Source organism: Musca domestica, unplaced genomic scaffold (genome assembly GCF_030504385.1).
Source record: "Musca domestica strain aabys unplaced genomic scaffold, Musca_domestica.polishedcontigs.V.1.1 12, whole genome shotgun sequence".
In the NCBI taxonomy this organism is placed as follows: domain Eukaryota; kingdom Metazoa; phylum Arthropoda; class Insecta; order Diptera; family Muscidae; genus Musca; species Musca domestica.
Genome location: NW_026712155.1, coordinates 15,009,708 through 15,037,161, shown reverse-complemented (window position 1 = coordinate 15,037,161; position 27,454 = coordinate 15,009,708). Strand labels below are relative to the sequence as shown.

At 36.1% G+C, this 27,454-nt stretch overlaps 1 protein-coding gene across 7 annotated transcripts in view; it reads left to right on the top strand.

Annotated features, from left to right (window-relative positions):
- Positions 1-24,373, top strand: part of LOC101894251 (insulin-like receptor) — a 126,320-nt gene extending 101,947 nt beyond the window's left edge. For all 7 annotated transcript variants that reach the window (XM_059118321.1, XM_059118324.1, XM_059118319.1 and 4 more), the window contains 16 exons: positions 6,208-6,623; positions 6,744-6,867; positions 10,193-10,359; positions 10,424-10,697; positions 10,773-10,920; positions 11,006-11,214; positions 11,314-11,491; positions 11,578-11,900; positions 15,131-15,311; positions 15,385-15,797; positions 15,870-16,189; positions 16,256-17,003; positions 17,060-17,187; positions 18,134-18,374; positions 18,453-18,636; positions 18,696-24,373. In XM_059118321.1, coding sequence (XP_058974304.1) covers positions 6,208-6,623; positions 6,744-6,867; positions 10,193-10,359; positions 10,424-10,697; positions 10,773-10,920; positions 11,006-11,214; positions 11,314-11,491; positions 11,578-11,900; positions 15,131-15,311; positions 15,385-15,797; positions 15,870-16,189; positions 16,256-17,003; positions 17,060-17,187; positions 18,134-18,374; positions 18,453-18,636; positions 18,696-20,628 — 5,987 coding nt within the window. In that variant the 3' untranslated portion in view covers positions 20,629-24,373. The remainder of the gene's footprint in view (positions 1-6,207; positions 6,624-6,743; positions 6,868-10,192; positions 10,360-10,423; positions 10,698-10,772; positions 10,921-11,005; positions 11,215-11,313; positions 11,492-11,577; positions 11,901-15,130; positions 15,312-15,384; positions 15,798-15,869; positions 16,190-16,255; positions 17,004-17,059; positions 17,188-18,133; positions 18,375-18,452; positions 18,637-18,695) is intronic.
- The last annotated feature ends 3,081 nt before the right edge of the window (positions 24,374-27,454 follow it).

The following is a 27,454-nucleotide window of genomic DNA, read 5'->3' as shown; positions in this document are numbered from 1 at the left end:
TTGTCCCAAAATACCTTATCGGCGTTGGTCGTCAAAGAATCATCCTATGTTTGCAAATGTGTGGCACTTATCGGATCAACATCCGTTTCAACAGTCGGGGTTGGCCCTTCATAATCTCATTTTTTCTTTATCGCCTGAATTCAAAATAGTCTTCAGATGGAGAATAAGGTTTCTTAGGTAAAGGGAGACTGTTTCCTAGAGGACTGAAATCTGTCTTTGTTGGTAATTTAGAGATCAGAGTCGTCCTCCTGCCTTAATAAGGTTTGGCGGCCCGGGTAGGTGTATTCGAATTTGAATTATCATTGTTTGAGGTGCGGGTGTTCACTTTTGCATAACACTGTGTGACAAAATTCAATGAAAGTTTACGGGATCTAACCAAAAGATAGAAATTTTCCTACCAATTTTTGCATTTTTAAAAATATTCAAGGTTCGATTCCTTGGAAACCATGCATTTTAATAGGTATATAGTATCTAGTGGCTTACATCCAGGGATTATTTTTGCAAAACAATTACCCCCTAGCGTGACATTAAAAGGGTTAGGTTAAATTAGCACTCCATCTGAGTTTATGCAAAATAGTTGTATAAAACATAATTTTAGCGGGATGATGTTAAAGACAAAAATATTCTACGTAAAATTTCACCATAAGTCGGTGAAGATATAAAATCTATATTTCCATTATATAGCAACAAAATATCTGATTCGATTTTGCCTAAAAAATACAAGTTTTTGATAACATTTTATGTCTTTAAATTTAAATTTTGATAAAATTGTTCTTGTCCATTTTTCAAGTTGATGCATGAAAGTAATATAAGGCCTTCTTCTAGACGAAATCTTCTAAGAGGAGAAATATTCTACACAAAATTTCACTAAAGGTCTCAGAATAAACTATACATCTAGGTATAATATTTTTTATGAAAATGACATTCGGAATTTCTATATTTTGTGTAGAAATTGTTTGCACTTACACTTTTGACCGTAAATTTTGAGTATTTCAAGACTGAGACAAAATCTCCCTTTAGACTTCATTTTTCGGGGATAGTGTCAAAAGAAAAATTGTTTCTCCTCAAATTTCATTGTGAGTCTCTGAAGTAACGAAATCTGTAAAATATATGCATCTTATTTTTAACAGCTCTTGATTTTGTTTTAGAGTTAAATTAGCACTCCATTTGAGTTTATGAAAAAAAGTTGCATAAAACCTCATTTTAGCGGGATGATGTTGAAGATGAAAATATTCTACGTAAATTTTCACCCTAAGTCGCTGAAGACATAAAATCTATATTTCCATTATATAGCAACAAAATATCTGATTCGATTTTTCCAAAAGAAACAAAAAATATTTGCGATTTTTTTTTTTTTTTTTTTTTTTGATAAAATTTTCCTTGTCCTTTTTTCAAGTTGATGTATGAAAGTAGTATGAATATTGGTTTTAGGTAAAAAGTGTAAAAGGAGGAAATATCCTAGACAAAATTTCACTATGAGTCTCAGAATAAACGATATATCTGGGTATAATATTTTTCCTGAAAAAGGAACTAGTAATTTCCATATTTGGTATAGAATTTTTTTCTTTACATTTTTCACCGTAAATTTTGAGTATTTCAAGACTGAGCCAAAATCTCCCATTAGACTTTATTTTTTTGGCATTGAGTCAAAAGGAAAAATGTTTCTCATCAAATTTCATTATGAGTCGCTGAAGAAACGAAATCCGTATATATAGTATATCATCTCTAACAGCCCTTACTTTGAACCATAGTTGACGAAATAAAATTCAAATGTTAAAGGTTTTTGAAGAAAAATCCCTAAAAGACCCCTTTTATGGCACGACTGAGGGTTAATGTGTTTGGCAAAAATATTCCCCAGATTGTGGCGAATAATATTGCCAAAGGTACTATTTACCAAAAATGCATGAATCCCCAGGAATCCTAACTTGTATATTTTCCACCATTTTTCTTTTTTTTCCCAAATTCACATCCTTTGAATATTTCTTCATTAAGAAGAGGATGTCATTTCCATTTGTATTCCTAACATTAAATAGACTTAATAGAATATAATTAGTACTCATTTTGCCAAACGTTGACACGCTGTGACTGGATGGGGATCCTGGGACGCAGTGTCGTCCTAACCTCAAAATGTGTTTTTGTTTTCTTTTATTTTTAACCAAACGAAAGCCAAATTAAACTAATTAGTATTAATTGCGAAAATCGTATGAATCTAATTAGGATCTAGAACTTAATCAATTGATATGTGTATTTAGATGTACAGGGTGAGATGAAAAAACTGCAACCAACTTCAGACTGCTGTAGATATGACAGCCACTCGTCCGACAGCTTTTAAAATTTTTCCAGTGCCAGCTCATTATATTGTTTACAAAAACATTTTGGTGAGAATTTTCCAGAAAAGAAGTTATTCGTGATGGCAGTCAAGCGTGATAGTGTGATTTCTTTATATTTGGCTGGAAAACCACAAGTGGTTATCGTTAGAGCACTCCAGCAGCATTTAAATGTGAATAAATCTTTTGTGTCTCATACCATCGCTTGTTACCTTGATACTGGTAGCGTAGCCCGACGTCAAGGAAGTGGACGGAAGAAAACAGCAACATCAGCAGAAATGGTTCGAAAAGTAAGGAAGCGTCTTAATCGAAACCCGCTTCGCAGTGGCAGAAAAATGGCTCGTGAGCTACACATATCGCAATATTCCATTCGGCAAATATTGAAAAATGAGCTCGGGGTAAAGCCATTGAACTTCCAAGAAGTGCAAGAACTTACACCGCAACCGCAACAGAAAGAAAATAGACTTAAAAGAGCTAAAGAGTTGCTTCATATTTTGGAAAACAAGGTTGGGCACTAAAAAATGCTAAAGTGTCGATCACCTCAAGCAAGCACTTCGCCGGGAATGGCCCAAAATTCCGCAGAGAAACATTTGGGAAGAAAGAGGTCAGCTCAAAATGTGCATCTTCGGTTGGCCACCAGAACTCAAGCGCCTGTCATGGTGACGGCGTGGGCCGCCATAACGGCCAATGGTCGCTCTCCGCTGGTATTAATCGCCCAGGCATCCGAATAAATGCGGAATATTATCGCGAAAATATTCTGGAGAGTGTATTAAAGCCTTGGGCACGGAAACATTTTGGACGCAGACCTTGGACATTCCAACAGGACTTAGCACCATCGCACTAGGGCACGCGCCACCCAAGAATATTTACAAAAAATGAGGTTCCTCGCTTCATTTCCAGCACACAAAGAGGCCAGCTGATGTTGAAAATGAGCACCTACGGTTGGTCACCAGAACTCAAGCGCTGGCCATAACAGCCGATGGTCGCACTCCGATCGTATGATTCAACCTTGGCATCAGAATAAATGGGAGGGTATATTAAAGCATTGAGCACGCAACATTTTTGGCTGCAGACCTTGGACATTCCAACAGGACTCAGCACCATTGCACTAGGGCACGCGCCACCCTAGAATGGTTACAAAATGAGGATCCTCGCTTCATTTCCAGCGCACAATGGCCATCAAAATCTCCGGATACCAATTCGTTGGTCTATTGTGTCTGGAGTATTTTGGAAATCAAGGTTGGCACTAAAAAATACCAAGGTGTCGATCACCTCAAGCAAGTGCTTTGCCGGGAATGGACCGAAATACCGCAGAGCAGCATTTGGGCAGATTGAGGTCAGCTAAAAAAGTGCACCTTTGGTTGGCCACCAGAACTCAAGCGCCGGATTATCGTTCTCCTCTCGTATTAATCGACCTTGGCATTAGATTAAATGCCGAATATTATCGCGAAAATTATCTGGAGGGTGTATTAAAGCTTTGGGCACCCAAACATTTTGGCCACAGACGTTGGGCAATCCAACATCTCTCAGCACTCGCCACCCAAGAATGTTTACAAAAAATGAAGTTCCTCGCTTCATTTCCAGCGCACAATGACCACCAAAATCTCCGGATACCAATCCGCTGGACTATTGCATCTGGAGTATTTTGGAAAGCAAGGTTGGCACTAAAAAACACCAAAGTGACGATCACCTCAACCAAGTGCTTCTCCGGGAATGGGCCAAAATACCGCAGAGTAACATTCAGGCAGCGTGTGACGGTTTCATTGGCCGTTTGAAGGCCATAATTCGTGCCAATGGTGACCAATTCGACCAAATCTAAAGTTATGATATGATTTTATGATATTTCCGACATTTTTTGCTTTCATTCAATAAAATTAAAAAAACAGTAAAGAAAGTCTTAAACACGGGCGGGCCGATTTTATGATACCCTACACCACTTTGCTAATTTAGTAGAGCTCCGCATAACAATTAAAAGTTTTTAAGGGAGAATTCTGAATTTAATTATAATTTAAAGTTCAAAGGACTAAATATGCCGAAGCATTTGTATCTTTGAAATTCGGACTTGTATTGCCCATTTGATATATATCTGGGAGCTATATCCAAATCTGAACCGATCTTGATAAAATTTGGCAAAAATATTTCTGAGCTTTATTTCATATATTTCCCTGAATATCGTTGTTGCGGAGTGCATATTACGGCTGTGGGTAACAAATCGGATGAACAGTATATATGGAAGCTATAGCTATATCTGAACCGATCTTCACCAAATTTGACATACTAGCTTCTAGACTCAATTCGGTTGCAAGTGCCAAATTCCAACCCATTTGGACAAATATTGGACGTTTGGTGCACAATCAAAGGTAAATCGGACGAAGTTATATATGGGAGCTATAGCTATATCTGAACTGATCTCAATAAAATTTAGCAAATGTATTTCTGAGCTGTATTTGATATATTTCCCCAAATATTGTTGTTACAGAGTGCATATTACGGCTGCGGAGGACAAAAATAACAAATCGGACGAAGTTATGTATGGGAGCTATATCGAAATCTGAACCGATTTCGATCAAATTTGGCACACTTATTTTCAGGCCTAATTTGGTTGTATGTGCAAAATTTCATACTATTCGGGCTGATATTACACGTTTGGTGTACAATCAAAGGTAAATCGGACGAAGTCATATATGTGGGAGTTATATCCAAATCTGAACCGATCTCGATAAAATTTGCCATACTTATTTTCAGGCCTAATTTGGTTGTATGTGCAAAATTTCATACTGTTTGGGTTGATATTACACGTTTGGTGCACAATCAAAGGTAAATCGGACGAAGTTATATATGGGAGCTATATCCAAATCTGAATCGATCTCGATCAAAATTGGCACACTTATTTTCAGGCCTAATTTGGTTATATGTGCAAAATTCCATACCATTCGGGCTGATATTACACGTTTGGTGTACAATAAAAGGCAAATCGGACGAAGATATATATGGGAGTTATATTTAAATTTTGACCGATTATCTCCAATTTCAATAGGGTTCGTCCTTGGGCCAAACAAATGATTTGTGCAAAATTTCATCTGGATAGGGCAATAAATGCGAACTGTACTTTGTTTACAAAAATACATGGACAGACAGACGGACGGACAGACAGAGGGATGGACATGCATAAATCGACTCAGAATGTGATTCTATGCAGATCATCCAAAGGAACTATGGGTCTATCTCGTTTTCTTTTGCCTGTTACAAACACATGCACAAAGACATAATACCCTGACCACCTTGTGGTGTAGGGTATAAAAAATGTAAAAATTATGGCATTTAACTTTTTTTCGGTTTTTTTATATCTCACCCTGTATGTACTATCACCTCTCACAATGCACGTACATTGTATTGTATGATTGTCTGTATGTACCTAAAACGTAGCCAGCCAGCCACCGCATAGTTGTTTAGTTTCTCCTACTCAGATAAAATACTACGCAATAAATACATAGTTTATTAAATGAAAACATTTTCTTACTACGCAATAATAATGTGGAACATCAACAAAAAAAAAAAAGCGAAAAAAAAGAACGTATAGAGAACGAACCCCCCGAAGCAAATGCATATGGCGATGGCGGAGGCGACAATGATGATGAATCAATCAAAGATGACAGTGGAACCAGGGGTTATAAAATAACAAAGAAATTTGGTTAAATGAACTTTGAACTATCATCGAAGAAATATCGCAAATACCCTTTGCTTTATAATACACACATACATACACACAACCCCCCTCCCCCCATAGACACATGCATACATACCTTCATCCTCACATTTTTTCTTTGTTTACAATTGAATCCAAAATTTAATGTTTTTTTTTTCTGCTCTTTCTTTCCAGTTTGCAAATCTCTCGACATACGCAACAGCCCCGCACAGCTGCGACAGTTGGCCAATTGTACCGTCATCGAGGGTTTCCTCCTAATAACTTTGATAAATACTCGCAACTATTTACCCTTTAACGAAACATTCCCCATGCTGGTCGAGGTCACCGACTTTATCATTATCTATCAGGTTGGCTATTTGCGTTCGCTAAGTCAAATCTTCCCAAATCTAAGCATAATACGGGGACGCACCAATTTCGAGGGCTATGCCCTGTTTATTAGTTCCAATTCACATCTGGAAGATTTGGGTCTGTCCAAGTTGACAATGATCGGTTCGGGTGTACGCATCGAAAAGAATAAAATGTTGTGTTTTGTTCACACCATTGATTGGAGTCAGATTGTGGTGTCGAACACAACGGAAGTGTATATTGGCGTGAGTATTGTTTCGTTGTTTTTCTTGTTGTTGTTTTTGTATGCAAAATACGAACACATTGACATTGAAATTTGTTATTGTTATTGTCATTTGTTTTTTTTTTCTCTATTCTATTCTCAGGCAAATCGTGATCCCATCGAATGTCCATCGTGCCCCGGTGATCTAGATAATTCACCAAATAATCCGGGTTGCAGGCTACACCATGGTCGTCGCAATTGTTGGGATGTCAAACAGTGTCAGAAGAGTGAGTATAAAGAGGTTGGAAAGAAGATATTAAAGGACGAGGGGGGGGACAAAGATTTGATTGACTCATAATACCCCCCGCCATATGGCTAGAGATGGAGGGTATATATCATTTGATACGGCCAAAAGGTGCCTCATTGAAATAAGAATTTAAGACTCTTAAGTCTCTTGGCATAAAACCCGTTTTAGGACATTTGTGTGTGAGGTACCAGAAGGAGTAAACCGATATTGCCCATCTCCGAACTCGACCTAAGTTTGACAATTATATTTCGATGTACCAAGTTTGGATCTAATCGGATACTCCCTTTGAGAGTTATCGTGCCCACCAGCCAGCCAGACGGACAGACAGATGAACGGCCGGACATCGCTAGATCGACTCCCAATGTCCTGAAACGGATTTGGTCCAAAGAGACCTAGGGTCTAAAATTGTTATTTCGACTAGGCAGTTTTTGGCCGTATCAAATGATTATAGCCATATGGCTGAGAGTGTAAAAACCCGAGTGTGGTAATTTGATAGTCCTTGGTATTTTAATCCTTGAAAAAATATTCTTTAAAAAATCCACGTTTGAAAAATTTTCTTTAAAAAATCCACGTTTGAAAAATATTCTTTAAAAAATCCACGTTTGAAAAATTTTCTTTAAAAAATCCACGTTTGAAAAAATATTCTTTAAAAAATCCACGTTTGAAAAATTTTCTTTAAAAAATCCACGTTTGAAAAAATATTCTTTAAAAAATCCACGTTTGAAAAATTTTCTTTAAAAAATCCACGTTTGAAAAAATATTCTTTAAAAAATCCACGTTTGAAAAATTTTCTTTAAAAAATCCACGTTTGAAAAAATATTCTTTAAAAAATCCACGTTTGAAAAATTTTCTTTAAAAAATCCACGTTTGAAAAAATATTCTTTAAAAAATCCACGTTTGAAAAATTTTCTTTAAAAAATCCACGTTTGAAAAAATATTCTTTAAAAAATCCACGTTTGAAAAATTTTCTTTAAAAAATCCACGTTTGAAAAAATATTCTTTAAAAAATCCACGTTTGAAAAATTTTCTTTAAAAAATCCACGTTTGAAAAAATATTCTTTAAAAAATCCACGTTTGAAAAATTTTCTTTAAAAAATCCACGTTTGAAAAAATATTCTTTAAAAAATCCACGTTTGAAAAATTTTCTTTAAAAAATCCACGTTTGAAAAAATATTATTTAAAAAATCCACGTTTGAAAAAATATTCTTTAAAAAATCCACGTTTGAAAAAATATTCTTTAAAAATCCACGTTTGAAAAAATATTCTTTAAAAAATCCACGTTTGAAAAAATATTCTTTAAAAAATCCACGTTTGAAAAAATATTCTTTAAAAAATCCACGTTTGAAAAAATATTCTTTAAAAAATCCACGTTTGAAAAAATATTCTTTAAAAAATCCACGTTTGAAAAAATATTCTTTAAAAAATCCACGTTTGAAAAAATATTCTTTAAAAAATCCACGTTTGAAAAAATATTCTTTAAAAATCCACGTTTGAAAAAATATTTTTTAAAAAATCCACGTTTGAAAAAATATTTTTTAAAAAATCCACGTTTGAAAAAATATTCTTTAAAAAATCCACGTTTGAAAAAATATTCTTTAAAAAATCCACGTTTGAAAAAATATTCTTTAAAAAATCCACGTTTGAAAAAATATTCTTTAAAAATCCACGTTTGAAAAAATATTCTTTAAAAAATCCACGTTTGAAAAAATATTCTTTAAAAAATCCACGTTTGAAAAAATATTCTTTAAAAAATCCACGTTTGAAAAAATATTCTTTAAAAAATCCACGTTTGAAAAAATATTCTTTAAAAAATCCACGTTTGAAAAAATATTCTTTAAAAAATCCACGTTTGAAAAAATATTCTTTAAAAAATCCACGTTTGAAAAAATATTCTTTAAAAATCCACGTTTGAAAAAATATTTTTTAAAAAATCCACGTTTGAAAAATATTTTTTAAAAAATCCACGTTTGAAAAAATATTCTTTAAAAAATCCACGTTTGAAAAAATATTCTTTAAAAAATCCACGTTTGAAAAAATATTCTTTAAAAAATCCACGTTTGAAAAAATATTCTTTAAAAATCCACGTTTGAAAAAATATTCTTTAAAAAATCCACGTTTGAAAAAATATTCTTTAAAAAATACACGTTTGAAAAAATATTCTTTAAAAAATCCACGTTTGAAAAAATATTCTTTAAAAAATCCACGTTTGAAAAAATATTTTTTAAAAAATCCACGTTTGAAAAAATATTCTTTAAAAAATCCACGTTTGTAAAAATATTCTTTAAAAAATCCACGTTTGAAAAAACATTCTTTAAAAAATCCACGTTTGATGGCCTTTTAATCCATGAAAAAATATTCTTTAAAAAATCAACGTTTGATGATCCTTTAATCCTTGAAAAAAACATTCTTTAAAAAATCCACGTTTGATGGCCTTTTAATCCATGAAAAAATATTCTTTAAAAAATCAACGTTTGATGATCCTTTAATCCTTGAAAAAAACATTCTTTAAAAAATCCACGTTTGATGGTCCTTTTATCCTTGAAAAATATTCTTTTAAAAATCCACGTTTGATGGTCCTTTAATCCTTGAAAAAAATATTCTTTAAAAAATCCACGTTTGATGGCCTTTTAATCCATGAAAAAATATTCTTTAAAAAATCCACGTTTGATGCTCTTTTAATCCTTGACGGTTTTTTAATCCTTGAAAAAATATTCTTTAAAAAATCCACGTTTAATGGTATTTTATTCCCTGAAAAAATATTCTTGAAAAAATCCACCTTTGATGGTCAAAAATTCGCGTCGCTGGTACCTCCCCCACAACGTTCCAAAATTTCGAATAACCATGAAGCTCATAAAACCCGAAATGGGCATCCGATTCCCTTGAAACTAGACACATTCCAATATTTCTATCAGTACAAGATTTAGTGTGAAAATGGAATAAAGAGGTTAATATTTTAAGTAACCAAAACCCTCCATAAAATACGAAATATGCATTCGATTCTCTTCAAATGTCACATATTCTAATATTTTTACCAACAGAAGATATGGTATAGAAATAATATCTATCAGCCCATCCCTTCTGGTACCTCCGCCACAAAGAATATCTCTAATAACTTGCAAAACAAGACAACGATCAACGTATATTAACCTCTACCAAGTCCCGGGTCCTTTTTGATTGGTTACAATTTCAAATTTCAGCTTGAGAAACACCACGTCCCCTAGGAAACCTTGCATCGATTTGGAAGGTCCTTTTGGGTTCTAATTTATATTTTCATTCATTTTAAAAATTTCTTATTTCCCCACCAGTTTGTCCCCAGCGATGTCGTCACAATTGCTATGATGAGAACACCTGCTGCCATGAGAAATGTCTAGGCGGTTGTTCGCCCGACAATATCAATGAATGTTTGGTTTGTCGAAAATATTCCTACAACATGACCACCTGTGTCGATTCCTGTCCCGAGGGAATGTTATACGTAAGTACTACAAATCTCCATTATATTATCGAGAGAGAGAAAAAAATTCTTTTGTTAATTATAGTTTATGGATCGTCGTTGTATGTTCGAAGATGAATGTATACGGATCGGATCAATCTATGAAGATAGCAAAGCCACACCGTTAATACCATTCCAGGGGAATTGTACGGTTAAATGTCCGGAGAATTATGTCAAAGAAAACATGACTTGCGTGCCATGCATTGGGGAGTGTATTAAAAAGTGTCAAGGTACAATTATCGATGGAGCCAGTCGGGCCAAGGAGTACAACGGCTGCAATTATATCGAGGGAAGTTTGATTATTACCATCAAGAGAGCAAGTGAGTGGTTCGCTTAACGGAAGCAAAATGCCAAGGTGTAACATTACTGTTTTGTTTTTGTTTTTATTTCTTCAGGTCAAATAAATGCCGATTTAATCTATGGTCTATCATCCATACGCACCATAAGTGGTTCATTGACAATTCAGGGTACCGTCGGTTTGTTGAATTTGAAATTTTTACAAAATCTTAAAACTATCAAGGGCGAGAATTTATTTGACAAAAAGTAAGTTATCCACCTCCACCCCCCTCGTCCCAACCATGTGAAGTGTTTCCTTCTTTCTAACTTGGACTTCTTCTCTTTTTGCCAGATATGCATTATATGTTTTGGATAACAACGATCTGGAATACCTGTGGGACAAGGAACAAAATGTCACCATAGAAAATGGCAAAGTTTACTTCCATTTCAATCCCAAACTTTGTGTGTCGACAATCAAGGATTTGCTCTTGCCCACGTTGAATCAAAAGGATTTCGATGTTACCGAGGTGGCGTTGGATTCGAATGGTCTTAGAGGCTCATGTGAGTGATATCACAAGGCAAAATTATAAAGCTACTTGAAATACATAATTATGTTTATTATATTTCCAATTATCACTCTCTCTCTCTCTCTATCTTCAGGTAACAGCACCACCTTGGAGGTGAAAACGCTTCGGGTAAAATCCCTCATTGCCATAGTGAAAATTCTAAATCCCCTTAAATACGATGATGATCGGGCCTTTATTGGTTATCAGTTTTTAATTACGGAAGATCCATATGGCAATGCCACGAAATATACCTACAGACCATGTGATGATGAGTAAGTTCTGCTGGACCCTATTTCTATTCTTTTTTTTCGATCCTTGCTAATTATTTCCTTCCCTTTTTGTATTTGTTTCTCTGTAGCTGGTACGTAAGTCCGCCCACCAAAGAAATCAAATATGTGTTCACCGAACTGAAGCCTTACACCCAATATGCCTACTATGTCAAAACAATGACAATATCAACGGAACGTCGTAGCGGTCAAAGTGATATACAACATTTCACCACACAATCATCGACGCCATCGAGAATAGTTGATTTTCGACTTTATGCCAATTCGAGTTCTGTTATTATATTGAAATGGTCACCGCCAGCATCACCAAATGGCAAAATTGTCCAATACCGATTACGTGCCACATATGAGACGTCGGTCACGCAATTGGAAACGCGTAACTATTGCAAAGATCGTAAGTATTTGAAGAAAATGGGAAGTTAAGGGTTTCTAGACCCCAAAAAAATTACAACCCAAAGAAAACTTCTAGGAATACCACTGGACAGCTTTTAGGGGGGCACATTTGATAACCTTTTCTAGTCGTCCGTGCATACGAAGGCTTACTGCGATTTGGGGAATAGGGCGATAAGGGAATCTGTTGGCCTCAAAGAACGCCATAGGCCGGTGTCTGGTACAGCGCAGTGGTCCACCAACGTTATTGCTGCGCAGTGGAAAAATGTGAAATTCTTTCGGAACTCCACAGCAGGGTGCCTCCTCCTGACACCTATCGAAGGTCTACCGGTGCTAAATCATAATAAAAAGCTGTCATGTCTGCTTGAGTGTTATAAACAGAGATGTCCCAATCACCATCTGGTGCACAGGCAACCAAATCTCCGCCCAGGCACGTAAGGAAAGGCCTTTATGATCTAGAGAAAGAGCCTCTAGATCCACATGTCCATCAAGACCTATCGAAGGTCTGCCGGTGCGAAATCATAGTAAAAGGCTGTAATATCTGCTTGAGTGTTCTAAGAACAGAGATATCCCAATCACCATCTTGGAGGATAGGCAATCTCCGCCCAGGCACGTAAGGAAAGACCTTCATGATCTAGAGAGAGAGGGAGAGAGCCTCTGGATCTACATGTCCATCAAGCAGCTCTAGAGTGAATATCATCACTCTGATGCGGTCACACAAGTCATGGAGGAATATAGAGCGAATACCGTACTTGGAAATCATACCCCTCGCATCGCAGCTGAAGAGCGAGAGCTGATGCGAAGTGTGGTATTGGCACAATTAAGATCCGGATGATGCAACCGCCCGGAGAAAAGATTTATGGATAGAAGTGTAGTTAGGAGAGTATGGAAAAACACCAGCTTCTCTGTTGTAACGGGTTGCGATGCAAGGATGGGCTCGACAAAATCAATTTCGAGGGTTTAGTAGGCACAAGTAAGATCCGGATAATACAACCGCCCGGAGAAAATATTTATAGAGAGAAGTCTAGTTAGGAGGGTGGTCTGCCAAGCCACCTGTTGTTTCACTAGCTTCTCCGTTGTAACCGGTTGCGATGAAATGATGAGCTCGACCAAGTCAATTTCGAGGGTTTAGTAGGCTTCGATTTTCTCTTCTTTCTTGCAGCCTTTTTAGTGGGGTGTGGTTTCGCAGACTTAACCTTAGTCTCGCCTTCCCTTGCTTTGAGGAGCGGTAACTCTGGCTCTGGCACATCAGACGCCTTTTTCGAAGGCGGCTTCTTTGTTACATTTTTTTTCCTTTCAAGATAAAAAGGAGTTGACTGGTTTAACCCCTGTTCTGCATTTGGGATCCCGTCTATCGGGTGTTCCCTTAATGTTGCCTTAAGTCACGTCCTCTCGAGCTGCAGGTCCTTATCATTAAGCTTTGATGGATGTCCATCGGTTACAGTAGTTTATTGCTTGCCTTTTTATCGTTCATCTCCTTGGGCTTGGCACTCCTGGTTGTCGGGAAAGAGCTTGGCGGCACTTAAGTGAATGGAGACGCTGCTCTATCCTCCTTCTACCTATATTGCTTCCTGCGAGTGTGGGCTTGTCTATATGGATGTTACCTGAAGTCTACATGTGTGCTTGAGTACTCCCAAATTTCCCGTCTGCTTCGTGCTGCTAGTGGTAGCAGACGATCGAAAAGATTTATGGCTCGAAATATAGTTAGTAGGGTGGTCTGCCAAGCCACATGTGGTTTCACCACCTTTTCCGTTGTAACAGGTTGTATTGAAGGGATGGCCTCGACAAAGTCAATTTCGAGGGTTTGGTAGGCTTCGATTTCCTCTTTTTCCTTGCAGGATTTATAGTGGTCAGGTTGTTTGGTATTTGCCGACAAATTGGTATTTAGGCCGCTAGGACTATTCAGGTCGACTTTCTTGGGAGTCAACCGCTGACTCGTTCTCGTCAGACAGGTAGCTTTCCCTAAAGTCTACAGGGATGCTGTCCTGACCCCGTCTTAAGGGTCCCATCCGCAAAGATCAAGAGTCAGATCATTGACTACTTCCAAGATTCCCATCTGCTTCGTCCTGCTATTTGTAGCAGACGATACTGAATCGCTGTCCGACTCCAATCTTAAAATAATTTTTCTTGAGGTGGAGGTAAACTTCGCACTTGTAGCTTTGTTGGCGCGGAGTGTCAATGCGTCCACACCAACATCAGTTGAAATATGATTTTTTTCTTCCATGCGTCATTTTCTGTTGAAGAAACAGCGGCATAGCCTCCTTACAATGGTAAGGACTCGGTAACTAAACCTAATATTCGTTGAGGCGTCCAGATATCAAAGAAGCCCTGTTAGATTACAGTCGGTACCATGACTGCAAACCTGTAACATGGTGATGGACACGTGGTCGCATAACACTTCTGCGTTAGGGAATCCTCTTTGTGTTGGGACCAGCATAGAGGTTTGGTTATTGCAGGGGTGCAGAAACATGACCTAGTCAGTCCAAGGATTATTGGCACTCGGGTATTTAAAGCGAGACTCTCCCCCTCCGACCCGCTAGCTGTCTGTCCGCTACTGCTTTTTCAAATCCCAGGTAATCAGGATATCTGATGACCTTTGTACTATTCGCAACCTGTGGATACGTCCGATAGCAGCGAGTCATGCACCCCGAAATCGCAAAGTAATGTAAATTTGAAAAAAAAAAAAAACTCCTGGAAGCCAAGTTCTAGAAGAAACTTCTTTCTCTGTTAGAATACAGTCGGTACCATGACTGCAAACCTGTAACATGGTGATGGACACGTGGTAGCAGAGGATCCTCTTTGTGTGGGGACCAGCATAGAGGTTTGGTTATTGCAGGGGTGCAGAAACATGACCTTGTCAGTCTAAGGATTATTGGCACTTGGGTGTTTAATTCGAGATCCCCCCTGAGACCTGCGGACTGTCCGCGACTGTTTTTGTTTTTTCAATTCCCAGGTAATCAGGGTATCTACTGGTCTTTCTACTACTCCCAACCTGGGGATACGTCCGATAGCAAAAAGCTATGCTCCCCGAAGTCGAAAAGCAATGGAAATTTTTAAAAAAAATTCTTTAAGGCCATGTTTTAGTTGTTGACCTAAAGCACAGACATTGTGTAGGGAAATATATCAGCATGTCCTAAGGACGCTAAGGACCATTGTTGATGACCATGAAATATTTACAAAAAAGACACTCAAATTTCCTTTCATTTTAAATAACAAATCAATTCCATTTCACAGCTCTAAAGATTGCCGGAACCGAAGACATCATTCCAAAGACAACGATAACGGAAAAGCCTAAAACTCCAGCCGATTGTAAATGTCCCAAGGGTGGCCAAAAGGGTCCAGTTGTTACAGACGAAAGTGAAATACACGCTGATATAGAACTTGAAAATGCCCTGCAGAATTTCATTTACGTTAAGTAAGAAACAATCTCCAAATTACCTACCCCGCTTCCCACATATAAACATATTTTTTTCCAAATTCTTCTTTAGAAAAACCGAAAAAGCCAAGTCTCTTAGTAGCATTGGCAACAACAATATCAGCTCTCCCGATGACAAGGGCAACAAGTCCGAGGCAATTGGTCGCAGTCGTCGTGAAGTACTGGAAACTTTAGAGTCCGGCGATAGTTTTATGTTACGACACATACGTGATGTTGCCACACCCGTCTTTGCAGCCAAAGATGCCAATGAGACGCAGGTCCAGACCCGAATGGATCCCACCGGCCAATATTATGAGGTTTTTGTTGAGTCTGTGAATGCAACAACGTTTGAGTTTGCCTTTACAAAGCTGAAACATTTCTCCTATTACAAAGTGGAGATCGAGGCATGTCGTGAACCGGAAGAGGGCAATGAACAGGCAAATTGCAGTGACACCTCGATGGGCAGTAAAAGGACGCTTAAATTGGGTAAGTAGAGATGTGGAGAATTTAATGAAAAAAAAAAATAGAAATCGGAATAAAATCTTTTTACCCTTACAGCCAATGTTGATCGTGTGGACAGTTTATGGTGTCGCACCGAGACCACAAACTCCTCTCGCACCAATATCCGTCTGTTTTGGAAACAACCTAAGCGGCCAAACGGTGCTGTGGTATCCTATACCATTTACTATGTACTTAAGACGCGCGATGAGTATGAGGAAAAGAAATGTGTTACCCAAGTGGATTTCCTCAAGTATGACTATGAACACAATGGTTATGTGCTGAGTGAGCTGAATAGCGGGAACTATAGTATACGTATCAAGACGAATTCGCTGGCTGGTGAGGGTTTGGACTCAGAGACAATCTATATTTTTATACCTGTAAGTATTTTATTACAAAAAAAATTAATTTGTTTTATTGAAATTAATTTCTTTTTTGCGTTACAGGCCAACACCTTGGCGCCAAGTTTCATAGCCGGCATAGTCATAGGATGTATTGCCATCATTGGCATAATAACCACAATTGTCTATTTGCTGTTGCGCAAACGCATTCTCACACCGCCATCCGATTTGAAAATGTTCCCCTCCATGAATCCGCACTACATTAGCCTACAATACATACCCGATGAATGGGAAGTGGCCCGGGAAAATGTCATCCAACTAAGTCCCCTGGGCCAGGGTTCATTTGGCATGGTCTACGAGGGCATCCTGAAGAGCAGTGAAGATGATACGCCGTGTGCCATTAAAACCGTAAATGAAAATGCCACCGATCGTGAACGTATCAATTTCCTAAATGAGGCCTGTGTCATGAAACAATTCGATACGTATCATGTGGTACGTTTGCTAGGCGTTTGCTCCCGCGGTCAACCGGCCCTTGTCATAATGGAACTGATGAAAAATGGTGATTTGAAGACATATTTACGTGCCCATCGTCCCGATGATCGTGATGAAGTTGCGGCCATGAATTTAATGAATCGTGGCGGTATGTCGTCGCAGCCGCCGCCCTTGAGTCGCATTTATCAAATGGCCATTGAAATTGCCGATGGCATGGCCTATTTGGCAGCCAAGAAATTTGTGCATCGTGATTTGGCGGCACGCAACTGTATGGTTGCCTCGGATTTGACGGTGAAAATTGGTGATTTTGGCATGACACGAGATATCTATGAGAATGATTACTATCGCAAGGGAACCAAGGGTGAGCGTGGAGGAGGGTATTTAATTGGGATAATTTGGAATGACATTTATTTCTAGGTCTATTGCCGGTACGCTGGATGTCACCGGAAAGTTTGAGAGATGGTGTCTATTCCAGTTCCAGCGATGTCTTCAGTTACGGTGTTGTATTGTGGGAAATGGCCACATTGGCTTCGCAGCCATATCAGGTATGTGTTTTTTTTTTTCAATTTTATAATTTAAGTAAGGGTTTTATTCATGGCCTATTCTGAAGATTTTCGTTGCATATTCCTGTGAGGCGAAGAAAAAAGATCCCTGTTTCAATCAAAATTCAATCATACCTTAAGCATTCAATTCACCATGGATTGGTTCTTTGTGAGGACCCAATCCAAATCTGGTTATATCTTAAGAATTATTTTTGCCATGAATGTAATAACATCCTCGTGGATTCCGGTGAATATCCTCACCATGAATCCAATAATATTATCTCTGGATGTACTAGCTCGCCTTGAGTGTCTGGGAATTCATTTATTCTAATCAAAAAAAGGTCACAAAGGGTCAACATTTTAAATAACCAGAACGATCATGAAATTCGAAAAAAAAAACATCCGATAATATTTCCATCGACGCAAAATCTGCTATAAAGATGGTCGAGATCAAACCATTCCTTCTGGCACCTTCCCCACAAAAGGGTCAAAATTTTGAATAACAAAAACGATAATAAAATCCGAAATAAGTATCCGGTTCTCTTCATATTTCACACATCGCAATATTTTTATTAACCCAAGGTCTGGTGTAAAGATGGGATATATCGGTCCACTTCTTCTGGTACCTCACCCACAAAGGATCAAAATTTTGAGTATTCGTGAAGCTCATAAAACACGAAATTAACACCCGATTCCATTCAGACTTGGCACATGACAATATTTCCATCGTCGCAAGATCTGTTATAAAGAAGGTCGAGATCGGACTTTTCCCTCTGGTACCTTCCCCACAAGGGGTCAATTATTTCTGCTAAACGAGATCTCCCTTATTCTATTCAACATGAATATAACAAAAAAATTTTGGTATTGATTTCCAAGAGCCCTTGAGGTATCCTCCAAAAGTTTTGATAATAAAGCCTTCTTCATATACTTTTGTATTTTTCCATTCCAGGGCTTTTCAAATGATCAAGTCTTGCGTTATGTTATCGATGGCGGCGTCATGGAGCGACCAGAAAATTGTCCAGACAAATTGTATACATTAATGCAAAAATGTTGGCAGCATCGGGCGACGGCTCGGCCAACATTTATTGAAATCATACGGTATTTATACGATTTGGCTGATCCACATTTTCGAGAGGTATCCTTCTATAACTCGCCGGAGGGTCAGACAATATTGAAAAATGAATTGGCAGGTTTGTAATCCAATCATTCTCTGTTTTTTTATTTTTTTATTTGTAAAACCTACTAACTTTTCCACTTCTTGTGTGCAGAACGTAATCAAAGATCTGGCGATATTTTCGATGACCAAGACAATGACATGGAAGATGTCACAACGCCATTACGGCTGGAGGATTATAGCAATTACAAATTAAATGCCGACAACAACTCCTCAATCGATCATCGTGGCGATTCATCCATGGTCATCGATGATGATGCGCCCCACTCTCCGTACAGGTATGTTGATTTTCTCTTTAACTTTTCATTGGTACTTTTATCCTCTACAACGTCCATAGCATTAATTCACCAATGGTAATTAGCAGTACACCCGATGAACAATCGCGTGGTAGTTACAATGTATCCGGTATTTTACATCCCAATCGTCATTTATTGAATTCGGCACCATCCACGTCGGCGGGCATACGGAAACTTGGTGCGAGTACGACTAGTCATCAGTTAACACATCCTCACACCCATCCACATCATCGTAATCTCTATCAACCGACACGATTTTCACAACAGCAGCAGCACTCGAGAACTCATCGGGATTCGGAGGAGGCCGATGCCTATGTCCAGCCTGATTTTGATCCAGCGACACATGAGGCGCAGAAACGAAACGATTCCGAGGAGCAGGGTTATGAAATGTATGATCCAAGTCCAAATTATAGTGAACATGTGCCACATGGTGGTGAGGCGGCTGCAATTGATGATGATGATGAGGATGATTTTGGCATAAACTCAACGGCGGGTCAAAATCTATTGCAACGTCCCAAGGGAAAACAGAGGCAACCCACAATAATGCCTTTGTCTACGTCGATGCCCGACGATGTAATTGCCCAACAGGTGCCATCATCGTTACATCCCTCAACTGCCTCGGCAGCGTCCTCGAATGCTTCAACGAAGAACACAGCCACCGGCGATGGCGGAGGAGGCAGTGGTGGTGGTGGTGGTGGCGGTAAGCCCAAGGGGCTATGGGCCGTGGCTGATTCGGCACGCAATCGTGTCATAAACATGAACAAGCGTATCTTTCACAAACGTTCCGGTAGCAATGCCAGCCACAAAAGTACAAATTCCAATCCCACAACGGGTGGTGCGGGTGGTAGTATTAGTAATTTGGCTCGCACGGGTCGTGGCAAGAGTATGAGCGGCCAAAATCTGGGCACCATTGAGAGTGGTGGCAGCGGCAGCACCGGTAGCTATACAGGGCATCCGCGTTTCTTCTCCACCTCGTCGGGTACCAGTGACAATCCCAACTATCGACGTTTGGACGATAGTATGGGTGACACAAGCCTCATTGGCAATGAGACAAGTCGCATACGACCGCGCCTACACTCGGCTTCGGCATTTATGATGGGCTCCTCGCAACCTAACTATAAAATGTTGGATGAATCCCTAAACACGACGGGAACCACATCGACCCTAAATACCACAGCGGGTGGTGACAACCCCAACTATGAAATAATGCAACCCAGTGGTGGTACACCTTTAATAGAGAATGAGACTGGATCCACATATGTAATGATGAACGAACCATCGGCACAAAAGAAAATTGCTGATGCGGGAGGTGGAGGTGGAGTTGGGGGTGGCGGAATGGGTGTAATGGATATCGGTGATGTGGCCAACTATCAAATAATGTCACCCCTCATACCAGGCAATACAAATTCAAGTTCAGTATTACCAAGATCCGGATCAACGGCTGCCCAGCTACAACGTCCGATACTTGGCGAACGCCTCAACACACTGGCCAATTTATCGGCGGCGAATACAAATAATACGACGGCAGTGTCATCCGCGAACTATGACCGACATCACCATGATGATAATAATGTAAATAATGACTATACTGCTGCTGCACCCATAGCGACAACGACAACCGCAACGGCGGATATACCCATGGATGATTTATCACTGGTGAGACGTAGTAGTAGTAATAGTAGCAGTAGTAATAATGACAGGACAACGAAAACCGATCGAAGTCGTAGCCAAAGTAGTAGTAGTGGCAAAAGTGCAACGAACACTGCCTCCCTATCAATAACTCCTACACCAACATCACAACAACAACAGCCGACGACAAAGACATTAATTGATACAACAACAATTCCGCCATTGTCATCAACATTTTCTCGCAAAGAACAATGGTTTAAAGAACAACAACCAACGACCACAACAGCAACAACAACACCAACTTCACAACCCCCACCAAATGGTTTTGTGGGTCGTGAATCATAAACAACGAACACACACAAACAAACACGATGTTGACTATACAAACAAAAACGAGACTAAGACTCGCGAATAATTTAAGGCCGGATTTTGTAGTGAATTCTATTTTTGGGTGAGAGCAGGCTAGATTGGCCCTGGAAAATGTCTTTTCAGAAGGATACTTTAAATTCCCTGGCAAAATAAGCACAATTGGTGTGAAGCAATTTGAATAAACGAGTAAGAAAATTTGTCCGTATAATCTAAAGAAGTGTGAGGTTAGGTTGCAGAAATGAGCGAACCCTATTTCCTCGAACAGAGTAGAATTTGGATGGCATCTTAAATGTTGAGAGCGAGGAATTTTGGCAAGTTTAGGTGAATTTGAGATGAAACAGTAAAAAAACGACAACTCATGAGACAATGTGAGGTTAGGTTTTCTGAGTTTCAAACGGAAGTCTAAAATATTTCCACGAAGGGTAAGAATGGCGTGAAATGTGTTAGAAATTGATTGAGGAAATATGAACAAATAATCCCATATATAGGCGAGATTTCAGAAGAATACAAATCGTGAGGTTATGAAGAAGAAACAAGCAATGTTTGCACCATGAGATACCCAAGAAGTTTCAAAATATTTCCTAGTTAAATATTTACAATTTGAGTGAAAAAAAAAAAATATTTTCATATAACCTAAAAAATGTGAGGTTATGTCAACCTGTTTCAAAGAAGGCTAAAAATGGCGTAAGATAATGAAATTTTTCAGAGTGGCAAAAAATGACGTAAAATGTTTTAGGTTTTATATTTTTGCTTGAGAAAATATAAACACACAATCCAAAATATAGGTGAAATTTCGAAAATTTTCTATTTTGAGGTTATGTTATACATGAGGTTATAAAAAACAAAATTATGATTTGTTCTGGAAGATATTCAGAAAAAAATATTAATTTAAATTTCAAAATATTTCCCAGGAAGTATTCACAACTGGGACGGAACATTTGACAAAATGTGTGTCCACATCAGCTAAAAAAAGTGAGGTTATGTCAACCCGTTTCAAAAGTAAGACAATGACATTTTTCAGAAAGGCCAAAAATGTGTCGTGAAATGTTTTAGGTTTTATGTTTTTACTTAAGGAAATATAAACACATAAACCACATAGTAGGTGAAATTTCGAAAAGTTTCTATTTTAAGGTTATGTTGTGCTTAAGGTTATAAAATACAAAATTATGATTTGTACTGGAAGATATCCAGAAAAATATTAGTTCCAATTTGAAAACATTTCCCAGGCAGAGTCCACAATTTGGACGGGATATTTGACAAAATGTGTGTCCACTTAACTTAAAATAATGTGAGGTTATGTCAACCCGTTTCAAAAGTAAGACAATGACATTTTTCAGAAAGGCTAAAAACACACAATCCAAAATATAGGTGGAATTTCGAAAATGTTCTATTTTGAGGTTATGTTATATTTGAGGTTATAGAAAGCAGAATTATGATTTATACTGGAAGATATCCAGAAAAATATTAGTTCCAATTTGAAAACATTTCCCAGGCAGGGTCCAAGATTTTGACGGAACATTTGACAAAATGTGTGTCCAAATAGACTTAAAAAAATGTGAGGTTATGTCAACCCGTTTCAAATGTAAGACAATGATATTTTCAGAAAATGTATCCATACAACCTTAAAAAATTTGAGGTAAAGTCAATTCGTTTTGAACTTCAAAAATAAAACGGAAACATTTCCAAAACGTTTGTAATTACAGTGAATTGTTTGAAAAATTGGGTGGGGAATATGACCATACCAAATAAATGCGAATTTAGGAAAAAGGGTTTACGGATTTTTTTAAAAGAATACTGAAAGTGAGGTTATGAAAAACATGATTTTTATTGGTACTGGGGAAAGCTCAAAAAATAATATAAATTTCAAAATATTGCCCAAGAAACACCCACAATTGGTGGACATTTAAAACAAAATGTTGTGAGAAAATCTCTCCGAATAACATAAAAAAGTTCGACTATTCGCCGAAAGTGAGGTTATGAAAACAGAATTTTTTTTTATAGATAGTGGGAGATACTCTAAAAATATTTTAAATTTCAAAATATCGCCTAGGAAATATCCACAAACATTAAAAAAACTGTAAGAAAATCTCTCGAATACTCTTAAAAAAGTTTGGTTAGATCAACTCGTTTTTTTTTTTGGTTTTAAAATTAATTTAATAATATTTCCAAAAAAGAGTGTTATTAGGGTGATTTGTTTCCAAATATCGTATGTCTACATAACCCCAAATAAATGTTTTTCTATACAAATGTTTTTTTTTTTTTGAATCTAAATAACGTCAATGTCGTCATTCATAACCTCACTTTTAATAATTATATCTTTTACGGGTTTTCAATGGACATACATAATGACAATGTTCAAGGGAATAGTTTACTCTGTATTTTTTTTAAGAAAAAAATTTATTAGGACATGGAATGTAATCGGCTCTAACCTCACTTTTTGAAGTTAAATTGTTTTTATTTAAATAACCTCAATGTTGTTGTTCATAACCTCACTTTTGAAGGTCATACGAAGTTTTCCAGTTTTCAATGGCCATATCTAAGGATAATGTTTAATAAAAATAGTTCACCTCTTAAATCTTTTTACAAGAAGGAACCTCATTGAGACATATTTTTTCTAGATAATGAAATGTATACGGTTCTAATCTTTTAACTTTTTGAAGATATATTGTTTTTATTTAAATAACCTCCATCTTTGCTTACATAATCTCACTTTTAAAGGTCATACTTTTTACGAAGTTTTTGAGATTTCAATGGCCATATATAGGGACAATTTTTTAATAAAAATAGTTTAGATCAAAAAGTAACCTCATTGGGACACATTTTTGCAAGAGAATGAAATTTTAAGATTAAAAATTAAAAAATTAAACACAAAACGTAAATTTAGAGTAAAATGTTTCTATTTTAAAAAAATTTCTAAATTTTATAAATCCCAAAAAAAAACTTTTGTGGGTCATGTTTTCTCAAAAAGAGACATCAGTCCTAACCCCTCACATTTGTATAAAAAGGATATGTGGCAAAAGATTGACTGTTCTTCACTCCAAAAATGGGTATATATTTAGAGTATTCTAAAAAAAAATCTAAAATCCTCTTAGAAAATATACCCCAAATAGACCTTTAATTCTTCAATATTTTTTAAGGGTCAACATTTTCCTATCAATTTTAAAATCAAACCCAAATGCAACAATAACAAAAACATAAACAATTCAATGGCCACCTATAAGGACAATGTTTAATAAAAATAAAAAGGAACCTCAAATGGGACACATTTTTGCATTCGTCTCTAACTTCAAATTTTCAGATTAAGAAATAAAAAAAAACAAATCGTAAATTTAGAATAAAATCTTTCTATTTTAAAAAATATATAAATTTTATAATTGCCTAACAAAAAAAAAACACCTATTTTGGGTCATGTTTTCTCAAAAAGCGATATCAGTCCTAACCTCACATTTGTATAAGGAACGTATATGGCAAAAAGTTGACTGTTCTTCACTCCAAAAAAGTTCTAAAATCTCCTGAGAAAATATACCAAAATATACCTTTAATTCTTCGATGTTTTGCTGGGGTCAAACATTCGTTTCTTACCCCTTTTAAAATCAATCCCAAATGCAACAACAAAAATGTAAACAATTTTACAAAATCCGGCCAAGAATAAACCAAATATGTATTTATACAAAAAACATAAACTCAAAATCCCCCCCCCCCACACACACACACACACACATACATACAAATACACACGAACTCTCCTTTACATACCATTTCTCATAGGAAAAAGTAAACAATAAAAGAAAATAAAACAAAAGAAAAAACAACAATAATAACAACAGCAACAACAATTTAAACTACTGACTGAGTTGGTTGAATATACAACTGCGTTTGTAAATAATTGTGAAAAAACAACAACAACAACTAGAAAACCCTAAAAAAATACTAAAAAACCGTATAAAGAATATATTAAGTTTACAAAAAAAAAACAACAACAAAAATTAAGAAAGAAATTATGTACATATTTCTATATACATATGTATATATTAATATATATGTATATATATAATTGCATTATTACATTTATATATTTTATATTTTATGATATTTAGTAAAAGAAGAAGAAGAAATTAAGGAAACATTTTGAATGTTTATATATATATTTAAAAAAAAAAAACAAAAACAAAAAAATTCTAGAATATAAATAAGTATACATACGTACATTATATATATAAATATATTACAATACATATTAAGAAGAAACCTAACAGTAACATCAACTTAATTATACGCTTACCAATTATTAAACAAAAAACGAAATATATTAAAAAAAAAATAAGAAAACGAAACAAAAAATATCTTTGGATGTAAAAAAATGGAAAACAACAACTGTTTACACAAATACTACATACAAAACAAACAAACATATACAACAAGCGATGTGTTTATGAGAAGCAAAAGCAAAAGAACTATATATATATATAAACAACAAAACCAATAGTTATATATTACAAAAACAAAACAAAAAAAAAAAGAAACCCTAAAAATTATATATTTATATATACATTACTATATATAAATATATATACATTTATACATAGTAATTATTTATATACAAATCTGAATATATATATTTTATACATTAAAAATTAATTAAATGCCAAAAACAAACACCCACACCACACCACACATGAAAAATAAAACACAAACACACACACACATACGCAGAAGAAGAGACATTATAAAACAATATCATTATTGGATATACAGAAACAAAATCTTATAGATATAAATCAATTTTTTTTATATATATACATATATATAGTAGTACCAAGAAATCTCCTCAAGGGAAAGATTATATACTCTTTATACAAATACATAGATACTATATATTATAGCAGAAAAACAAGATGAAGAAGAGAAACAAAAATGAAAAAAAAATACAATTCCATTACAAGTTCAAATGTTCAAATAATATTGATAATAAAACAAAAAACATCAGCAAAATAATTGATTTTGATTCTACGAAAAAAAAGAGTTTTGAATTTGGATTCGTTTTTTTTTTCGAAATAATAACTTAAGGAGCCCTATTAAAAATGCATTCATGTCCAGCTAAAATTGTCTTTTAATATCATTTTTGTAGGATTTTAGATTTTCCGTATCCGAAGAAAATCTTTTCAAGATCCCCTATACAAAGTAGTAATTTGGAATATCATTTATCTAAAGAAGAAGTTTTGGAATTCTTTGAATGGAAGGTCATTTGGTAGTTATCTAAGGCCACCATTGACCTTCCATTGATAGCATTTCAAAAGTTCTTCTTTAGATAAAAGATATTCCATATTGTGATATTTGAAGGACATTTTTTGTCACGAGAATAACTTTTGAAGGTCCCTATCTACAGAAGACCATTTGGAGGTATTTTTGAATAGATTTTTTTAGTTTCTAAAAGATCTTCTATATGTAGACAAAAGGATTTGTAGTAGAAGAGACTCTAAAAGTCCTTCTTTGATAAAAGTTTTTACTCCTTTGTATAGAGGATCTTGAAAGGATGATCATCACTTTTAAAACCTAGGGTCTGTTTTTGTTTCACAAATACATGAACAAAGAATACATTTCCAGATATTTTTTTTTTTTCATATTTTGGATTTAAATTGAAAAAATCAAAAATATGAAAAACTTATTTGGAACGATGTTTTTCTTTCACCTTCACTTTCGAGAAATTGTCTCCTTCTAAAGTTATTTTGTGGATAAAGGTCTTTCAGTATTATACCTTCCAGATGTCCTGCTTTCCTTTATTTCAAAGAGCTTTAAGAGTCCTTTAGTAGATAGAAAACCTCCAACAAGGTCAAATTTTCATTGAAGTACTTTAAAAGTTATTATACATAGAGAACACATTTTAATGGTGGGATATTTATCTTTAGAAGTTATCTAAACCTTCAATCTAGAGACCTTACAAATTCTCTCACAAATAACAGATATCATATATGTCTTCTAAATAAATAAACTACCTCTTATTAAAGTCCTTTTGATCTTTCTCTCTAAAGATGCTTTCTAATTCTTTTACAAATAGCAGACCTTATTGTAAAAGCAATAGAAAACATTTTTTAGAGAGAAAAGTTCAGAAGGACCCCCATCTAAAAAGGGACTTTAGTTTATTTATCTTTGGAAGACATATATAAGGTCTGATATTTGTGAAAGAATTTGATAAGGTTTCAAGACAGAAAGTTTAGAAGGTCCAAATCTAAAGAAAAACTACGAGAAATAGATAAAAGGTCTTTAGGTGTCTCCCAAGGATTAAATGACCCTGAAAAGGTCTTCTAAAAATAGGAAATCCTTTTGTTTGTTGTTTACGAGAAATATTGGGAGTCAGAAATTCCCCTATCTGAAAAGACTAAGAGAAATAGATAGAAGGTGTTTTAGGTGTCTCCCAAGGAAAAAAGATTCTGAAAAGGTCTTCGAAAAATACAAAATCCTTTGGGTGCTGTTTAGGAGAAGCACAGATTGAAGTTCTTTTAAGTGTCTCCTAAAGTATATGTCTTCTATAATTAAAGATCTCTTGGGGGAAGAAACATTGGAGACCTTTCTGGGTAGAATATTATTAAGATCACATTTATAGATAGAAAAACATTGAGAGACCTTCTTTAAATAAAAAGCTCATAGGAGAAGGTATTTTATAGTTAGAAGCATTTTTAAATGGCCTACAAAACTTTGGAGAGACCAACTTCTTAAAAATTTCAATGGAAATAATACCTTTTAAGAGTCTTTTTAAATCAGAAGTCCTTCTAATGATAGCAAGAAAGCCTTTAAGAGAAATTTC